The sequence below is a fragment of the Kogia breviceps genome, chromosome 14 (assembly GCF_026419965.1).
Source record: "Kogia breviceps isolate mKogBre1 chromosome 14, mKogBre1 haplotype 1, whole genome shotgun sequence".
In the NCBI taxonomy this organism is placed as follows: Eukaryota; Metazoa; Chordata; class Mammalia; order Artiodactyla; family Physeteridae; genus Kogia; species Kogia breviceps.
In genome coordinates this window covers 55,495,571-55,514,308 of record NC_081323.1, presented here as the reverse complement: position 1 = coordinate 55,514,308, position 18,738 = coordinate 55,495,571, and the positions used below count along the sequence as shown (strand labels likewise).

The 18,738-nt window shown below is 45.2% G+C and overlaps 1 protein-coding gene across 31 annotated transcripts in view; it reads right to left on the bottom strand.

Moving 5' to 3' along the window:
• Positions 1 to 11,372, bottom strand: part of LOC131741734 (zinc finger protein 75A-like) — a 64,483-nt gene extending 53,111 nt beyond the window's left edge. For 11 of the 31 annotated variants that reach the window (XM_067014023.1, XM_067014025.1, XM_067014028.1 and 8 more), the window contains exons 1-4: positions 5,308 to 5,902; positions 4,240 to 4,372; positions 1,009 to 1,165; positions 600 to 726 (exon numbers count right to left, since the gene is read on the bottom strand). In XM_067014023.1, the coding sequence (XP_066870124.1) occupies positions 600 to 726; positions 1,009 to 1,165; positions 4,240 to 4,372; positions 5,308 to 5,401 (511 nt within the window). In that variant the 5' untranslated portion in view covers positions 5,402 to 5,902. The other 20 variants (XM_067014027.1, XM_067014000.1, XM_067014011.1 and 17 more) reach the window with 19 other exon arrangements.
• Positions 11,373 to 18,738: the final 7,366 nt, after the last annotated feature.

Sequence of the window (18,738 nt, the reverse complement as noted above, 5' to 3'; positions counted from 1 at the left end):
AACGCAGCAGACGGGGGTTCAACCCCTGGTCAGGGAACTAAAATCCCACATGCCGTGGGGCAATGAAGCCCGCACCACAACTACTGAGCCTGTGCGCTCTAGAGCCTTTGTGCCACTACTAGAGAGAAGCCCGCATGCCGCAACGAAACATCTCGCATGCCACATCGAAGATCTCGCATGCCACAACTAAGTTCTGATGCAGCCAAATAAATAAATTATTTTTTAAAAAAAAGATTCAGGACTTCCCTGGTGGCGCAGTGGTTAAGAATCTGCTTGCCAGTGCAGGGGACACACGTTCGAGCCCTGGTCCAGGAAGATCCCACATGCCGTGGAGCAACTAAGCCCATGCGCCACAACTACTAAGCCTGCACTCTAGAGCCCGTGAGCCACAACTACTGAAGCCCACGTGCCTAGGGCCTGTGATCTGCAATGAGAAGTCACTGCAATGAGAAGCCCATGCACCACAACAAAGAGTAGTCCCTGCTCGCCGCAACTAGAGAAAGCCCGCGTGCAGCATCGAAGACCCAATACAGCCAAAAAGACAAATTAAAAAAAAATTTTTTTTAAACATTCAATGAAGGGAAGAGGAGAATCTTTACCTAGAGAGATGACAGTCTCATAGTTTTCTTGCATTACATCATTGTAGAGGGCCTTCTGAGTAGGATCCAGTAACTCCCATTCTTCCTGGGAAAAATATATGGCCACTTCTTCAAATGTCAACAAGCTCTACAAAGACAAGAGGCTTTAGCTCAGTATTTGCCACTTCAAAAGCAGCCCAACCATATGACCCATGATTTGTATGTTAGGCCAGGAACTAAAGGAACAGCACATGATACTTTTTAAAGTGAGGAGGCAGAAATGGAAGAAGCAAGGGATCAGCAAACAGTCTGGGAGGTGTCCAGTTCCCCAGGGGGATCATCTGCGTAGACGCCTCTGAGCATGTGCTGGGCAGTGTAGGTCAAGGACAGCAGGGAGAGGCAGCCCTAAGAAGCTGGAAAGCACACTCACCTGGGACTCAGGCAAGATGAGCTCAGGTGCCACTGGCCAGTCTTTGGTGTTTGTCTGTTCAGGAAAGGCTAGGATCCGGTAAGCAGGCACTGCTGTGGGTGAAAGACAGCAGAGGTAATTTCTCTCACTTCTGTTTCTGAACGTGGTAGGCTCTTTTCTAAAATACAGAAGACCCCAATTTTTTTAGTATTGATGAGATACCTTTACAAGTATGTGTGCTGGACTTCCCTGGTGGAGCAGCGGTTAAGAATCCATCCGCCAGCCAATGCAGGGGACATGGGTTCGAGCCCTGGTCCAGGAAGATCCCACATGCCATGGAGCAACTAAGCCGGTGAGCCCCAACTACTGAGTCTGCACTCTAGAGCCCAAGAGCCACAACTACTTAAGCCTGCGCGCCTAGAGCCCATGCTCTGGAACAAGAGAAGCCACCGCAATGAGAAGCCTGCGCACCACAAGGAAGAGTAGCCCTCGCTTACCGCAACTAGAGAAAGCCCACATGCAGCAACGAAGACCCAACACAGCCAAAAATAAATAAATACATAAATTTATTTATTTTTTTAAAAAAGTGTGTGTGCTGCTCAGAAATGCCTCTCTCATTATAAATGAAAACCATGAAACTACCAGCCTCTAAAACAGGTTCCCTAGTTTTCATGAGCAAATGAATGAAAGGAAAAAATTTTTATTACCCTCTTGTGACATAAATTGAAAACAAAATACTCAGGGAATTCAATGTACAGTAAGAGATGTAGTTTTTTTGTTTTTTTATCATTTATTACTTTTTTTCTGGTACAAATAGTGTTCACATTCTGCTACTAACCACCCATCCTGATCACAATTCCTTCCATATTTTCAGCATGAGGTGAGACTGACCCTCTCTGCTTTTCTAAAAACAGAATTCCTGATGTTATTACCAGGGTTCTGTGGTTTGGAGATTTCTGAATCTTAGGCCAACCCACACCTGGTCGGCTCCACCATAACCTGGGGGGCATCCTAATTGCTAACGTGGCTGCATTAGCAGATCCATAGGACAAGCAAAAAAATGGTAACAACATTCTGGCTTAACAAATTACTATCGCAGCTCCCAGGAGAAGGAAAGTAACGTGAAGCTCCTTACCCCACCCACATACGGGGTTCGTTTCTTTGTGGGTATTCCTGATCAGCAGCTCTTGTAGACTTAGATGTGTATTCCAAAATTCTTCATCCTGGGACATGCCCTCTTGCTGGGCCTCTGCTGGCTTCAGCGTGAAGCTTAGGGCCTCTGCTGTTTCACCCAAGAGCACTGCCTCCTTTCCCAGCTCATGGTCTGCAACCTAGAAATAATGCCCGTCCTTGTTACCATGGAACTTACTTTTGGTTTGGGAGTTGGTGGGAGAGGGAGGAAAAAGCAGAGTGCAAACTGTGGGAAGAAGGAGACACTAAAGGAAATGTCACAAAGACTTAAAAGAGATACGGGATCACCAATTTTCCACAAGAACTATACACAAAATATAGGAAAATTGGCAGAAGAGGAAAAAAGGTGTGGTTACTGCCAGCCCTCCAAGACAGCAGCCCCCACCCTCTGCATCCAGCCCAGCTCAGACCACTAACAGGGTTGCACAGGCCACCTGTTCTCATGCTGCCTTGATAGACTTTCTCTCCCAACTTAGATTCTTGCCTTAGTGGTTTCCTGTCCTCTCTCTCAAAAGATTAAGGAATTGAATTTAAAAGTTGTCCTGTCAACCAGATTTTCCACATGGCCAGGGAAGAGTCTCACAGAGGATTGGGATGAAATGGAGAAAAAAGTGGAAAGAAAGAGCCAGGGCTCTGGGCTTCCCTGATGGCGCAGTGGTTAAGAATCCACCTGCCAATACAGGGGACACGGATTTGAGCCCTGGTCCAGTATGATCCCACATGCCAAAGAGCAACGAAGCCCGTGCGACACAACTACTGAGGCTGGGCTCTAGAGCCCAATAGCCACAACTACTGAAGCCCGCGTGCCTAAAGCCCGTGCTCCGCAACAAGAGAAGCCATCGCAATGAGAAGCCCGCGCGCCGCAACAAAGAGTAGCTCCCGCTCACCGCAACTAGAGAAAGCCCACACACAGCAACAAAGACCCGATGCTGCCAAAAGTAAATTAAAAAAATTAAAAAAAAAGAGGGTCAGAGCTCCAACCTATCCCCAAATGATTTCGACACAAAACGTGTGCCCTCCCGGTATTCTCAGTAGGCCTGTGAAGCCAGCTGGTATGCCGCCACCTGCCCAAGGGCATGCCCTGGATCCCTGCTCACATCAGAGCCAAGGAACAACCACTGACGTAGGGCACTGGAGGCCCTTGTCTACGGTACAGAGGACCCTATCCCTCACGCTCTTTCTTTTCTCAGCTACTCTGTTGCGATTTCCAAATCTTTCTTTCCCTGTTTTCTTTCTACTTTTTCTCTTCTTGGACAGTCTTCCTCTAGTTGTTTGGTTTCTCCTTCTCTTTCGTATCTTCACTCTTCTTTGGTCTCTAGGAATTCCTCCTTTTTTGGATCTGTCCCTTCCTCTCCAACTCCTTATTGCCTTGTTTGTTTCTAAGAACTTGAGGCCCATCTCCTTCACCAAGCCAGACTAGGCTCATTACCCTCAACACACCCTGGCTCCAAAGAGGGCCCAAAGCAACTCTCTCCCTAAGGCCAGCGAAGTCTGCCGGGATCTCTGAAACCTGTGGACTGTCTATGGCTGTGGATCTGTGCTTTCACGTCCTGCTTTACATGTCCTAAAGGAACAACAGAACTGAGACCTAATTCATCTTATTTCCCAATTAACTGCCCCAATACATCTACCTTCACCTTGTTTCACTGCACACATGAAGAATCTTTCTTCTCACCCCATTTTTCATTTGACCAGATTCCCTCTGTAAGTGTTCTACCAGGGCCACAGCCTCCTCGATACTCTGCAGATGGTGCTTCTTTATGCAGGTCTGGGTGTCCCTGGGCAGAATGGTCAGGAACTGCTCTAGGACCACAAGTTCCAAGATCTGCGCTTCTGACTGAATCTCTGGCCTCAGCCACCATGGGCTTAATTTCTGAAGCTGGTCAACAGCCTCCCTGGGTCCAGCTGCATCATGACAGAGGAAGCTCTAGAAGTGCTGGTGAGACCTCTCGGGACTGAGACTGTCCATTTGGGGGGCATATTTCTTATGCTGACTGGAGCTCTCTGTCCCAGGTCCCTTGGTCTCCCACAGAGTCCTGATCTGAGGGTTCAAGTACTTACCCACCTTCAGATCTACTGTCATCATTCTGATCTAGGAACAATTTGGCTCCTGTGTTGGACACACCACCAGCACCATCTTTGACAACTGAGGCCCAGTCTGGTCTGGAACAAAACCAATAGAAGGTTCTTCTTTCTAAGGCATTAAAGTGAGGGAAAATAAAGTGCATGTCAATAAGAAAGTCATAGGAACTTTACTACTTGTTACTTATTATAAGAGAAAAATAAACTTTAAAAATCAACTGCCGAGCCCTTGTTTCTCTCCTTTTCTTTCTACTATTCAACGGAATACAGCACGACTTATTGAAGACAAATGTAAATAAATTACTTTGCCTTAAAAAAAATAATAATCAGGAGAGGTTGGTGGGTGAAAAAACTAGTACCCACTGGCTCCAAGGAGTTTGGGGATTATCCAAAGATTTAATTGATGCACTTCCTATGCCATCCTCTCCGTGTAAAGGAAAGATCAGGAGAAGAATATTCTGAGTTTCTCTTAAATTTCAACATATCGTCCTAGTCTGTCTTCAGTAAGAGGGTACAACTTCTATGACCTTTGTTCTTTTGGGAAGATGAAAGACTTCACTTCCTGGACCATTTGAGGTGCTCCTTTGCATTGTATGTAAACTGGCAGGAGAGCTGAAACAATGAGACCAGAGTGGAAGAACAGTAATTCAGAAAAATGGAGCCTTATTCTTCTCAAAAGCATCCCCCAATTAAGTAACTAGTTGCTCTACATTCATCTTGGCATTTCTTTGTAAGATATATAAAGAGCACCATGCAAAAGATTAATACCTGAATTTTTAATTTTAATTACTTGACTTCGAAAAAATTACAGCTGATCCTTGTTCACAAAATGTTTATCCAAAAGTCAACTGGAAAAAAAGGACAGCATGTTAGTTGGTGATGATTACATTCAGCTGCTACATTTCTCCAGGGCTCATTTAGACTTCTAAGCGAGGCTGAGGAGAGCCTCGTGAGCCTCACTTTCCCTGACGTGATCCAGCGGAAAGGGCACCGAAATTCTGCCCAGGAAACCACGGTGTTCACAAACGGCCGGCTCCCGATGCCCACCTGGCTCTAAGGAGCAGGGACACTTCCCAGGCTTTCGCATCAGAGGAAGCTGATCTCTCTGAGGCTGGACTTCCCGTTTCTCCCACAGTAACATCAGCCAGTAAAGGAAACGCCGGCGGAGGCGGGAAAGTGGACACGACCGCCCGGGCGCGCCTGCGGGCAATATCCGAGCGGGCTCCAGCCGCGCGGCCCCGGGCGCCACCCGCACAAACGTTGGAGAGAGCGGCTTCACGAGCTTGACGGCAGGCCTCGCCCGAGACAGTCCTGCCGCCCGGTTCGGAAACACCCCCGGCTGCCTTGCAGCGGCCGGCGTCTCTCGGGGGCTCCGGAGCCTGCGCCGAAGCGGAAGCCGCTTCTAGGTTACCTCAGATGGCTTGGCTTCGTGGAGGCCGCTCCCTCCTCCCGGGGCTCTACCACAAATCGCCGTCGGTCCGGCCACCGCTCTAAGGAGGACAGCTCCCCGCCCCGCGCCACTCAGAGGTGGGTTCCGAGGCTCAGGCCCGGAACCACTTAGGTTCGCCGGGCCCAGAAAGCCCGCCCGGGGTAGTTCCTGCGCCGCAGGCTTACCCACCCCGACCCCTAGCCCTCACTCCATCTAACCGGAAGGGGAAGTGACGTACTTGCGGGGAGAGGCTCCTCGCAGATCAATGCGTCTTCACCGCCGCGAGCTGGGTTTACCTGGCGGCGAGAGTTGATGTCACGGAGTCTCAGGCCCGCGGAGTCTGAGGGCCCTGCACGGTCGCAGCCCTCTCGCGGCCATTATTTCCTTCGTCGCTGTGCTTGGCTGGCGACTGGTAACCCGGAGTCCCACCAGGTGACGTCCCCGCCCCTGCCAGTGCCCGAGCTGTCCTCCCGCCTCTTGTCACAGCCTCCTCCGGTACCTGGTGTTGACTTAAAACAATAAAATAGCCAGTTATTTTATCAGCAAAATGAGTTAATTTGGGGACAATAAAGAGTTGCAATTTGGAATATGCAAATCCTGGCAGCCATAAGCAAGTCTGGAGAACATGCTTCTTTTACACAGGAGACCTGAGGAGTTAGGAGCGACTGTTGTAATCTAAGAATCCACTGGAGGAAAATGGGAGTGTAGTGGCTTGTCATTGGCTGAATTTTGACAGTCTCTCATTGGCTCACCTGTTGCTGGGTCAGGAGAAAATCTTCCTCCTGGTGGGTAGTAAAAGTAACCTGTTGCTAATGCAATTGATGTCTAGTGGTTGGGCGTGAGATCTCCTCCTTTGAGCTCTGATTCCACTTTAAATGAGGTACCGTTTACAATTTTCACAAAGGCAGTTTCGTCTAACTAATCTGGCTTGTGATAGGTGTGACCCCAGACACTCACATGCAACCAAAGTCCCTACAGCTGGCTGAGCACGGCAATCTCTCTGTCTTACAACAGGCGTGTCAACAACCAGAAGATTCTCACTAATTAGAGAAATTAGAGAAATGCAAATGCAAATCAAAACTACCTCACACCGTCAGAATGGCCATCATTAAAAAGTCTACAAATAACAAATACTGGAGAGGGTGTGGAGAAAAAAGAACCCTCCTACACTGTTGGTGGGAATGTAAGTCGGTGCGGCCACTATGGAACAGTGTGGAGGTTCCTCAGAAAACTAAAAACAGAATTACTATATGGTCCAGCAATCCCACTCCTGCACATATACCTGGACAAAACTATAATTCAAAAAGATACATGCACTCCTCTGTTCATAGCAGCACTATTCACAATAGCCAACACATGTAAACAACCTAAATGTCCATCAATAGATGAATGGATAAAGAAGATGTGCTATATATATACAATGGAATACTACTCAACCATAAAAAAGAATGAAATAACATGGATGCAACCAGACATTATCATACTAAGTGAAGTCAGACAGAAAGATAAATACCATATGATATCACTTATATGTAGAATCTAAAATATGGCATAAAGGAACTTTTCTACAAAACAGAAGCAGACTCACAGACATAGAGAACAGGCTTGTGGGTGCCAAGGGGAAGCAGGCTGGGGGAGGGAAGGACTGGGAGTTTGGGATTAGCAGATATAATCTATTATATATAAGATGAATAAGTAACAAGGTCCTACTGTATAGCACAGGGAACTATATTCAATATCCTGTGATAAACCATAATGGAAAAGAATATTGTAAAAAAAGAATATATATGTGTATAACTGAGTCACTTTGCTGTGCAGCACAAATGGACACAACATTGTAAATCAATTTCAATTTAAAAAAACCAGAAAATTCTTGTTTACAGAACTGGCTCAGTACTTACAACATGCAGAGGAGAAATCTTGTGTTCTACAGGGACAAATACCTCCCTTCCTTTATTCTTGGCAGACAAGACCTACTGAAAATTCTCTACCCACCCTCCTTCCTTCAGTGGGGAAAGAAAATGTTTCTTAAAAGTTGCCATGGACACCAATGAGAAAAGCAAACAAGTACTTAAGAAGCAGTAATTAAATCAAGTTTCTCCACCTTGTTTCAACTGCCTGTCCCCTTACCCAGGCCCTCTCCAATCTGATTTCCATTCTCTTTCCATACTCCCCTTCCCACCATTGCATTCGTCTCCTCGGTTCTCACTCTAAATGCTGCACCAAGGTCACTGCCTTCTCAATGCTTCCTGGATGATGTGCCCTCACCCAGGCTTGGATCTCCCTGTGCAGAATGATCAGGAATTGCTTCAGCTCCAGGATCCTATACTTGAATGCAGCTTGGGCTGCAACGATCATGAGCAGAGCTCCCAGAGCTGGCTGACATCTTGTGAGTGAGGCCCAGCAGTTGCTGATAATGGGAGAGTCTGAAGAGCTGGTGGGAGATCTCCAAGTTGCCAACCTCTCTGAGAGGTCAGAATCTGCCATCAGCCACCTGAGAGAATATGAGCAATAATGGGGAATTCAAATTGAACTGAGGTTGATCTTTGGCCCAAAATTCAATCCCTACAATGTGGGGATAATCAACCTGGCATATGAGACAGGAAATGGAAGTTGTTACCTGTTACCTAATGGAAATTGCACAAACTTCGACCATCAGGTGGATCCAGTTTCCAGTCCCAGCTGAACTCCACACTAACTGATGTGAGGCAAAATATTCAACCTCTCTTAGCCTCTTTTTCTCATCTGAGCATAACAATACCTACAATGCAGCACAGAGAAAAAGATTAGAAATGCTATTTGTATAGCATCTGGCCCAGTGCTTCGCACTTAGAAGGTGCAGAGTAAATCGTCTGGGGTGGTGTAAGAGAAGGTCCATCTTACAGGAATTTCAAGCATATCTCACTACTTAACATATATTAATTTGTTTAATGTCTGTCATCCCCACAAAAATGTAAGGTTCTTGGAGAGCAGGTAATTTGTTTTATTGTTGAATCACAGCTCCTCGAGAAGTGTCTGGTCCTAAAATAAATATTTAGCAAATGAATGGGTGAAAAAAGACAAGGAAGACTGGGGTCTTCAGACCTCATTAATTGCCTGAGTGTCCAGTACTTAAGCATTATAAACAGTATGAAAGGAGACGAAGACTGGTCTCTAGCTTAGATGTCTCTGAGATCTGTCTCCCCTTCGTTTCCACTCCTATAGCTCTAGAGTGGGATTTCTGAACTTCAGAACTATTGACATTTGGGGCCGGACAGGTCTTTGTTGTCTGTGTGCGTGGGTGGCTATCCTATACACTGTAGGATGTTTAGCTGTACCCCTGGCCTCCACCCACTAGATGTCAGGAGCACCCACCAGTCCCAACAACAAGACTGACTCCAGACTTTGCCAAATGTATTTGGGTGGCAATCGGCCCCGATTGAGAACACCTGGTCTAGGCACGTATCATTAGGCCAGGCTGGTAGATGAGTCTCCCATCTGTTCACCTGGTCTTTGTACAGAGCAGATCTGGACTTCTTGACTTTCTAATAATCTAATTGCTCAAAAGCCTTTAAGACTTCCTAATGCCACTGAAATAAGCCAAGATCTCCTAACTCGCAAGGCTCTCCCTAGCATTCAAGGCCCAACCTACCCTCCAGCCTCATTGCACACTCTCCTATACACAGTCTACAAACCAGCACAGGTGAACTGGTCCCACATCCTGGAACAGGCTCTGTGCCTTCCAGCCTTAGTGCCTTTTCCCAAGGCCTGATTCATCCTTTCCATAGAAAGTGAACACTAGCAGTACCAGTTTGCATTCCTTCCAATCAAAGGAGAAAGGGCAACTTTGTTTAGAAATTAGACATGTGAAAATAAGGAAAAACTTTCAAGGAGTGCACCATCAGAGAAGGCAAGAAACCCAGAGAATGAGGACTGGTAACACCACCACTATCACCTTCTCGGAGCTCCTAACACTTTGAACTTCTCAGTCCCGTCTTTAACTCTCTCTCAGCGTGCCTTCTCTTACTGAAAATGAGTCCCCCTAAAACTGAGTTTCCCTATTGAGTTTATGATTAATCACTCTACCCAAAACTTTTATTACCTTTCTTGTACCCTCTGACCTCAGTTTGTAATAGGGGTGGGGCGGGAGCACAGCCATTAGTGCAAGGCTGTTAGTGGCCTTGCTATACTAATGGTCAGCATCATGGTAGTCCCGGTGGTGGCACTCTCCCTGGGTTGCATTCCACAGGACCTGACCCCTGTTTGCAGGGCCTGAGGAGCCTGAGGGCCAGCTAGGTCCTGGGTGCCTTGCTCCCTCAGTGATGATGGTTGGGCAGGGTCTGGGGACCTGGCCTGGAGGGCGCCTCCAGCTGAGATCTGCCTCTGCAGCTGGGCCTGGGCACTGGCGGGAGGACACAGGCTGTGGGTGCTGGATGAATGCTCCCCAGCAGGGTAACCGGCCCGCACAGGGACCCTCTCCTCTTAGCCAGAGCCTAGAGTGAAAGTTGATCCTTGGGACCTTGAACAAGTAAAATGAGGGGTAATGATTTAGCTTTGCTTATGGGATTTGTTAAGTGTTAGTGAGGCCAAACAATTCAAAAATGTCGGAGTTTGGAGCAGAGAAAGGTTTACTGCAGGGTCATGCAAGGAGACGGGTGACTCATGCCTTGAGGAACCTCCAACTCCTCAAAGGCTTTCAGCAAAGCCCTTTAACAAGAAAGGTGAGGGAAGGGCGTGGTTAGTTGTCAACTTCTTGGTGTCAATCCTTTGTTCTTAATGTCCACGTCGGTCAGGTCACAGGTTCCAGCCACAGCATCTTCAAGTGGCCTTTCATGCCAGTGGAAGGTCTCCCTAATTCACGGTCCAAGCGTCGCCATCTCCCCAGCCTAAAGGTCTACCTGTCAGTGCGCCTGCCCGGCCAGAAACACACCAGACTCGCCCAAAGCCAGAAGCTGCAAAGTGTGTGCGCACCTGACTCTGCCGCAGCCTTCCCCTTCAGTCCCCCTCCTCTGGCACCACTATGCCAGGCCTGGCGCCACGAATGCTCCGGAAGGGGGCGAGAGCGCAAACGTCGGCCACATCCCGGGGACTGCGACCTAGAGAGACTGCCACCGCGGGGACCACTGCGGCGCTGACCATTGGTGGAGCGGGACCTCTAAGGCCTAGCGCGCCTCGCCGCCCCTGTTACACTGCAAACACTTGCTATCAGCGTTTGGCTTTCTGCACCGCAGGCACACAGCCCTTGCTCAGTTACACTACCCCAACTAACACCAGAACTTGTTTCTGCGGGTTTATCTACTCCACAGTTTGGGAGCTCTCTCTGAGCGCAAGGAGCATGTCTCAGCTGTCTTCGTGTCCCCACTGCCCAGCACAAGGACGCAATAAGCCCTCCGTGAACCAGTGTAAAACACAAAGGTAAGAGGCTCAGGGCCTTTGAAAGCACACTTCACGGTGACACTGAGCGGACAGGGTGAAGGGCACAGGCCCCGCACACCAGGTACCTCGCCCCTACAACCTCCCCAAACGAAAGGAGGATGTTCCGGTTCACAGCCACTGACAAACTTCCCGTCACGGGACCCGGGACAAGACAAGAACCTCAGAGAGGCCGCGGAGTTAGGGCCCGCCCCCCAGGAAAACCCTACCTCAAACACACCACTCACCCGCCAGTCTGTCTTTTCCTGTGCATGCGGCCGGAAGCTGCCGCGGGGCGAGCCGGGACTTCCAGAAGGCCTGACGCATGCGCAAGGGCTAAGCCGGAAAACAGCGCCTCCGGACACGGAGGCGGTGAGCTACAGGACAGCCCTCCCCGCCATGGTTCCGCCCTCCGCTAATCGGCAGCAGTGTTCCCCAATGAGAAGACGGGATCCTCCTTGCGTCATAACCTGGACCACTGAAGTTGTTCCAGAGCCCAGGGCCTTAGATCTGGGCGTTTGTTGATACCTCCTACAGGTTATTGCTGTTCTGCTTGATAGGCGCTTCCGCTTCTCTTTTTTTCGAAGGGTCTTTGCACCAGCACCACCTGGGCTCATGTTTGCAGATGTGACAACGACAGCAGTGCTACCGAGAAGCACTGCTCTTCCTTTGCTTCTTCCCACAATCAGACTCTGCTATGTTCCTCTCTCTCTTTCCTGTCAATGTAGCCATCCAGTTAACCTGCCCTCTAAGAAGGGAGGCAGCAAGAACGGTCATATACCTTAGAATGGTCATAACACTAGGACGCTAGAGACTTGAGCACCCTGGTGTACTCTGCAGATAGTCAGTTGTGGTAGCCAGTGGATCTCTCTAGTACTTCGTTACATCATCTATAAAATAAATATAATAGCTGGCAGGAACAATGTAAGGCTCAAGATAGATAATGTATGTGCCAGTGCTTAGAGAAAACTGCTCAGTGTTATCACTGATACTGGAAGTTCTATAGCAAGTACGTAGACAAGAAAGAATAAAACGCTTTCAAATAGGAAAGGAAGAAATAAATCTTTCTCTATTCAGAGGTGACATGAGCCTACATATAGAAAACCCCAGGGACTTCCCTGGCAATGCACTGGTTAGGTCTCCACGCTCTCACTGTCAAGGGTCGGGGTTTGATCCCTGGTGGGGGAACTAAGATCCTGCATGCTGCTCTGTGGGGCAAAAAAGCAAAACAAAACAAAACAAAACAAAAAACGGAATTCATATAAAAACTACTAAAGATAGTAAACAAATTCAGTAAGTTGCAGGACAAGATCAATATAGAAAATCAGTTGTGTGTCTGTACACCAGCAATGAACAATATGAAAGGGAAATAAAAATATTCCATTTACAATAGCATCCAAAAGAATAAAGTACCTGGGTACAAATTTAACCAAGGGAATGAAAGACTTGTACGTTGAAAACTATAAAACATTGTTAAAATAAAGAAGACATATATAAAAGGAAAGACACCTCGTGTTCAAGGATTGGAAGACTTAACATTGTTAATATTGCAATTCTTCCAAAGTGACCTACAGATTCAATGAAATCCATATCAAAATTTCAATAATCTTTTACAATATAAATTAATATGGGATTGCAAGGGACCCTTGATTAACCAAAACAGTCTTGAAAAAGAGAATAAAATTTGAGGAGAAACTCAATTTCAAAAAATAATACAAATCTATAGTAATAAAAATAATGTGGCACTGACATAAGGACAGATATACAGACAACCAGAATAGAATTAAAACTCCAAAAATAAACCAATATATCTATGGCCAAACAATTTTCAATATAGGCTACAAGAACATTCCAAGCAGGAAAGAATAGTCTCAACAAATGGTGCTGGCACAAGTGGATAGCCATATGCAAAAGAAACAAGTTGGACCCCTACCTCACACCAAACACAAAAATTCATGAGGGACTGCTTTGGAGGTTCAGTGGGTAAGGATATGTGCTTCCACTGCAGGGGCACGGGTTCAATCCCTGTTTGGGGAACTAAGATCCCACATGCTGTGCAGCAAGTCCAAAAAAAAAAAAAATCATGAAAATGGATCCACGACCTAAATATAAAAGCTAAAACTATAAAATTTCCAAAGAAAATATATGAGAAAATCTTTATGAAATTGGATTTGATAATGGCTTTAAAAAATTTTTTTAGGGCTTCCCTGGTGGCGCAGTGGTTGAGAGTCCGCCTACCGATGCAGGGGACGCGGGTTCGTGCCCCGGTCCGGGAGGATCTCACGTATCGCAGAGCAGCTGGGCCCGTGAGCCATGGCCGCTGGGCCTGCGCGTCCGGAGCCTGTGCTCTGCAACGGGAGAGGCCACAGCAGTGAGAGGCCCACGTACCGCAGGAAAAAAAAAAAAAATTTAGTTTGGGCTGTGTTGGGTCTTCACTGCTGTGTGCAGGCTTTCTCTAGTTGCGGTGAGTGGGGGCCACTCTTCGTTGCGGCGCACGGGCTTCTCATTGTAGTGGCTTCTCTTGTTGCGGAACATGGGCTCTAGGAACGCGGGCTTCAGTAGTTGTGGCACGTGGGCTCAGTAGCTGTGGCTTGCGGGCTCTAGAGCACAGGCTCAGTAGTTGTGGCACACGGGCTTAGTTGCTCCGTGGCATGTGGGATCTTCCCGGACCGGGGCTTGAACACAGGTCCCCGGCACTGGCAGACAGATTTTTAACCACTGCACCACCAGGGAAGTCCGATAATGGTTTTTTATATATGACACCAAAAGCAAAAACAACAAAAGAAAAAATAGATAAATTGGACATCACTAAAATGTAAATATTTTGTGTATCAAAGGACATTATCAGAAAAGTGAAAAGAAAATGTGTAAAAGGGTGGGGAATACTTACAAATCATACACAGGATAAGGGTTTAATATCCAGAATATATAAAGAATTCCTACAACTCAAAAGCAAAAAGACAAACAACCCAATTTTTAAATGGCCAAAAGACTTGAATAGGCATTTCTCCAAAGAAGAGAAATGGCCAAGAAGAATCTGAAAAGATGCTCAACATCATTAGTCATTAGGAAAATGCTAATCAAAACCACAATAAAATATCACTTCACACTCATTTAGATGGCAAAAATAATAATAAAACAGAAAATAACAAGTGTTGTCAAGGATGTAGAGTTATTGGATACTCTGTACATGGCTGGTGGGAATGTAAAACAGTTCAGCAACTATAGAAAGGTTTGACTGTTCTTCAAAAATTAAACATAGAATTACCACATGAGGGCTTCCCTGGTGGTGCAGTGGTTGGGAATCTGCCTGCCAACGCAGGGGACACGAGTTCGAGCCTTGGTCTGGGAATATCCCACATGCCGCGGAGCAACTAAGCCCGTGAGCCACAACTACTGAGCCTGCGCGTCTGGAGCCTGTGCTCCGCAACAAGAGAGGCCACGATAGTGAGTGGCCCCCGCTCTCCGCAACTGGAGAAAGCCCTCACACAGCAACGAAGACCCAACAGTCAAAAATAAATAAATTAATTTAAAGAAAAAAAAGAATTACCACATGACCCTACAGTTCCACTTCTGGGTATAAACACAACAGAGCTGGAAACAGGTACCCCCCCCCAAAATACTTGTATATGCATGTTTACAGAGGAACTATCACAGTACCCCCAAACTACAAACAACTTAGATGTCCATCAACAGATTAATGGATAAACAAATTGTAATAAATCAATACTATTGAATATTATTCAGCCAAAAAAGGAATGAAGTGCTGATTGATACATGTTATAATGTGGATGAATTTCAAAAGCATTATGCTAGTGAAAGAAATTCAGGCCCAATAATAAATGTATGATACCACTTATATTAAATATTCAGAATAGATAAATTGGGACAAAAAGCAGGTTTGTAATTTTCCAGGCACTGTGGGGAAATGGATATGGGGAGTAACTGCCTAATAGAGATGGGGTTTTTCGGGAGGGATGTGATGAAAATATTTTGGAACTAGATAGACGTGTACAACATTGTGAATGTACTCAGTGTTAATTGTTCACTTTAAAATGGTTAATTTTATTTTATGTAATTGTCATCTCATTTATAAATTGCATATGATGGGAATTCCCTGGTGGTCCAATGGTTAGGACTCTGTGCTTTCACTGCCGGGGCCCAGGTTCAATGCATGCTTGGGGAACTACGATCCTGCAAGCAGGGCAGTGCAGCAAAAAAAAAAAAAAAAAAAAAAAAAAAAAAAAAAAAAATTGCGTATAAAAATTAACTTGCTGTATTTATGTGGTCTACTTCTGGACTTTTTATGCTATGCCATTGATCTGTGGGTATATCCCTTTACCAAGACCACACTCTTTTTTCTTAACATTTATTTATTTTTTTGGCTGCACAGGGTCTTACTTGAGGCACACAGGACTTTCGTTGCCATGTGATCCTCACTGAGGCATGCAGGATATAATTTCCTGACCGGGGATCGAACTCAGGCCCCCTGCATTGGGAGCATGGAGTCTTAGCCACTGGACCACCAGGGAAGTCCCCAAGACCACACTCTTTTGATTAATGTACCTTTAGAGAAAGTCTTATAATCAAATGTTGTAATTCCTTCAAAATTTTTTCTTAGTTTTCAAAACTATTTAGGCTATTATAATTAATTTATCTTTCCACATTGCATTAAATCTATTGATCAGTCTGGGGAATTGATATCTTTACTATGTTGAGTCTTTCCAAACTATGAACATGGTATGTCTTCCCATTTACTTAGGACTTCTTTCACTTAGTTCACCAGTGGTTTATAGTTCTCTGCATACATATCCTGTACATGTTTTATTAGATTTATAACTATTTCATTTTTTGAAGCTATTGTAAATTATATTGTTTCCAGTGTATAGAAATGGAATTTGTTTTGTTGACTTTGTATCCTGTGATCTTACTAAATTTACTTATTCTAGAAAATTTGGTAGCATCTTAGGATTTTCCACAATAAAAATCATGTCATCTGAGTAAACAGTTTTGTTTTCCTTTCAAATCTGCATGTTTTGTATTTCCTTTTCTTTCATTATTGGACTGGCCAAGCCTTACAGTACGATGCTAAACAGGAGTGGCAGGAGTGAGTATTCTTGTTCTGTTCCTTATCTCAGAGGGAAAGCATTCGGTCTTTGACAATTAAATGTGATATGAAATATAGGTTTTTAAAATATAGATACTCTTTCGGAGTTCCCTGGTGAACTAGTGATTAGGATTTGGTGCTTTCACTGCCGTGGCCTGGGTTCAATCCCTGGTCAGGGAACTGAGATCCCACAAGCCACAAATTGCAACCAAAATAAAAATAAATTAATTAACTTAAAGGAACAGGTGCTCTTTAACATGTTGAAGAAGTTCCATTCTACTTCTAGTTTTCTTAGAATTTTTGTCATAAGTAAATGTTGTATTTTGTCTCCATCTTCGCTACAGTGCTCACTTCCAGGTTTCTAGTTGTGCTACGTTGAGGTAAAGGAATATCAGAGAATATAACTTGTAAACTCACCATTATGCAAGCCACAACTACTAAGCCCGTGTGCCACAACTACTGAAGACTGTGCGCCTAGAGCCTGTACTCCACAACAGGAGAAGCCACTGCAATGAGAAGCCCACACACTACAACAAAGAGTAGCCCCCGTTCGCTGCAACTAGAGAAAAGCCCGCGTGCAGCAACAAAGGCCCAACATAAACAAAAATTAATTAAAAAAAAATCCTATATAAACTCAGCATCAGTTCAGTGGTACTTTGAATTCTACTGTTGTTCTCCAAATCACCTGCTGCTATTGACGCTTTGAAGTTCTCAAATAGCTGCTCCATGCATTCTATCCAGGTTTCAGACTTGTTTTCTATGTGAGAGAAAAGGTGAAGCATGCTTACTCCAACTTACCCAGAGCTGGAACCCCCAAACTGATAGTTTTTCTCGCGCCTTTCCCATATTTATACATTTTCTTTCTTTTCCTGTATTGCTGGTTCTCCACTCTGCCACCTAACCCCTGCCTCCATAAAAGTCTTCCTAAATTAGTTTACTCCTTTTCAAAGCTTTTACGTAATCTTTCATTTTTTCTTGTCCACAGTCTTCTTCCCTGTCCCACCTGCTACTATTAGTTACCTGGAAGCCTACTTGTTTGTTTGTTTGTTTGTTTATTTTCTTTTTGGCTGCACTGAGTTTTCGTTGCCGCCCGCGGGCTTTCTCTAGTTGCAGCAAGCAGTGTTACTCTTTGTTCCAGAACACTTTCATCACCCCAAAAGAAACCCTGTATCTTTAGTAGTCAACCTCCACCCCCTGATGCTTCCAGTCCCTGGAAAACACTAATCCACTTTGTCTCTATAGATTTTTCTATTCTGGATATTTCATACAACATGCCACAACCACGTGCCACAACTACTGAAGCCCGCGCGCCTAGAGCCTGTGCTCTGCAGTAAGAGAAGCCACCCCAATGAGAAGCCCGTGCACGGCAGCAAAGAGTAGTCTCCGCTCACTGCACTAGAGGAAGCCTGCGTGCAGCAACGAAGACCCAGTGCAGACAAAAATAAAATAAAATAAATTTATATATAAAAAAAGATAAGATGGAGTGGGAAACTGACCATGGAAAGCCAAACTGCCAAATAAATGAATAACAAAAATATACAAACTGTTTAAATGATGTACAGGAGCCTAGAGAATGCCCACTTCATCCTCAGTCCAGCTTTATTTATTTATTTATTTAGGTTTGGATGTGCTGCGCAGTTTGTGGGAATCCCCGACCAGGGATGGAATCCTGTGCCCCCCTTCAGTGGAAGCGTGGCGTCCTAACCACTGGACCACGAGGGAAGGTTCTTCCCCCTCCCCCCAGCATTCCTTAGAAGCAAAAAAGCTAAGTGAAAATCTCAGCACCTAAAACAATGCCTAGCACGTAGAAAGTGCCCAATAAACATTTGCCCAATGTTGAATGAATAAATGAACATTCCCAGTGCATATCTCTCCAAAAGTTTTAGGAAGCAAACATCCGCAGGTAGAGATAAAGACGGAATCAGTTTTTGACAGCAGCTTAATGTGTCAATTTGGGAACTGCAGGTGATAAACTCTAGTTATGGCACCAGGAATACTGGTTGCAAACACACTTTGTTGATTAAGTCGATATTTATAAATGATAAATAAAGTATGGTAAGTTAAATGGGCCATAAAGGGATCTTTCAAAGCAGGTTATACCACACTTCTAGACTATTAGAGCACTGGGTATTGAAGCACAGAATAATTACCTTAGAATAACACCAGAAGAGGATCAAGGCAAGGGGTGGACACCAACCAAAAAAAAGAGAAAATTCCTCATGAAGAGGACAAGTATGGTGCCAAATGAGGAAGGAAATACAAAAGGAGTATTAAATTTTCACTTCATTTTCATCTTAGCAGTTAGTTAAATGCGATGGGTGGTTAACAAAAAGAAATATGATCAAGCAGGAATGCTTAGAGGGAAGTGAATAACAATAAATTGTAATTTTTTAGTATTCATTTACACATTATTTCAAAAATATAAAGATGAAAACCAATGAAAGTAGGTAAATGAGGACCCTTTGAGCTCCTGGGGAAATGTCCTATATGAACATGTTAGAGAGTACTTACTATTATTATTTTGTTCTTTAGTGGCTTCCAGAAAACCAAC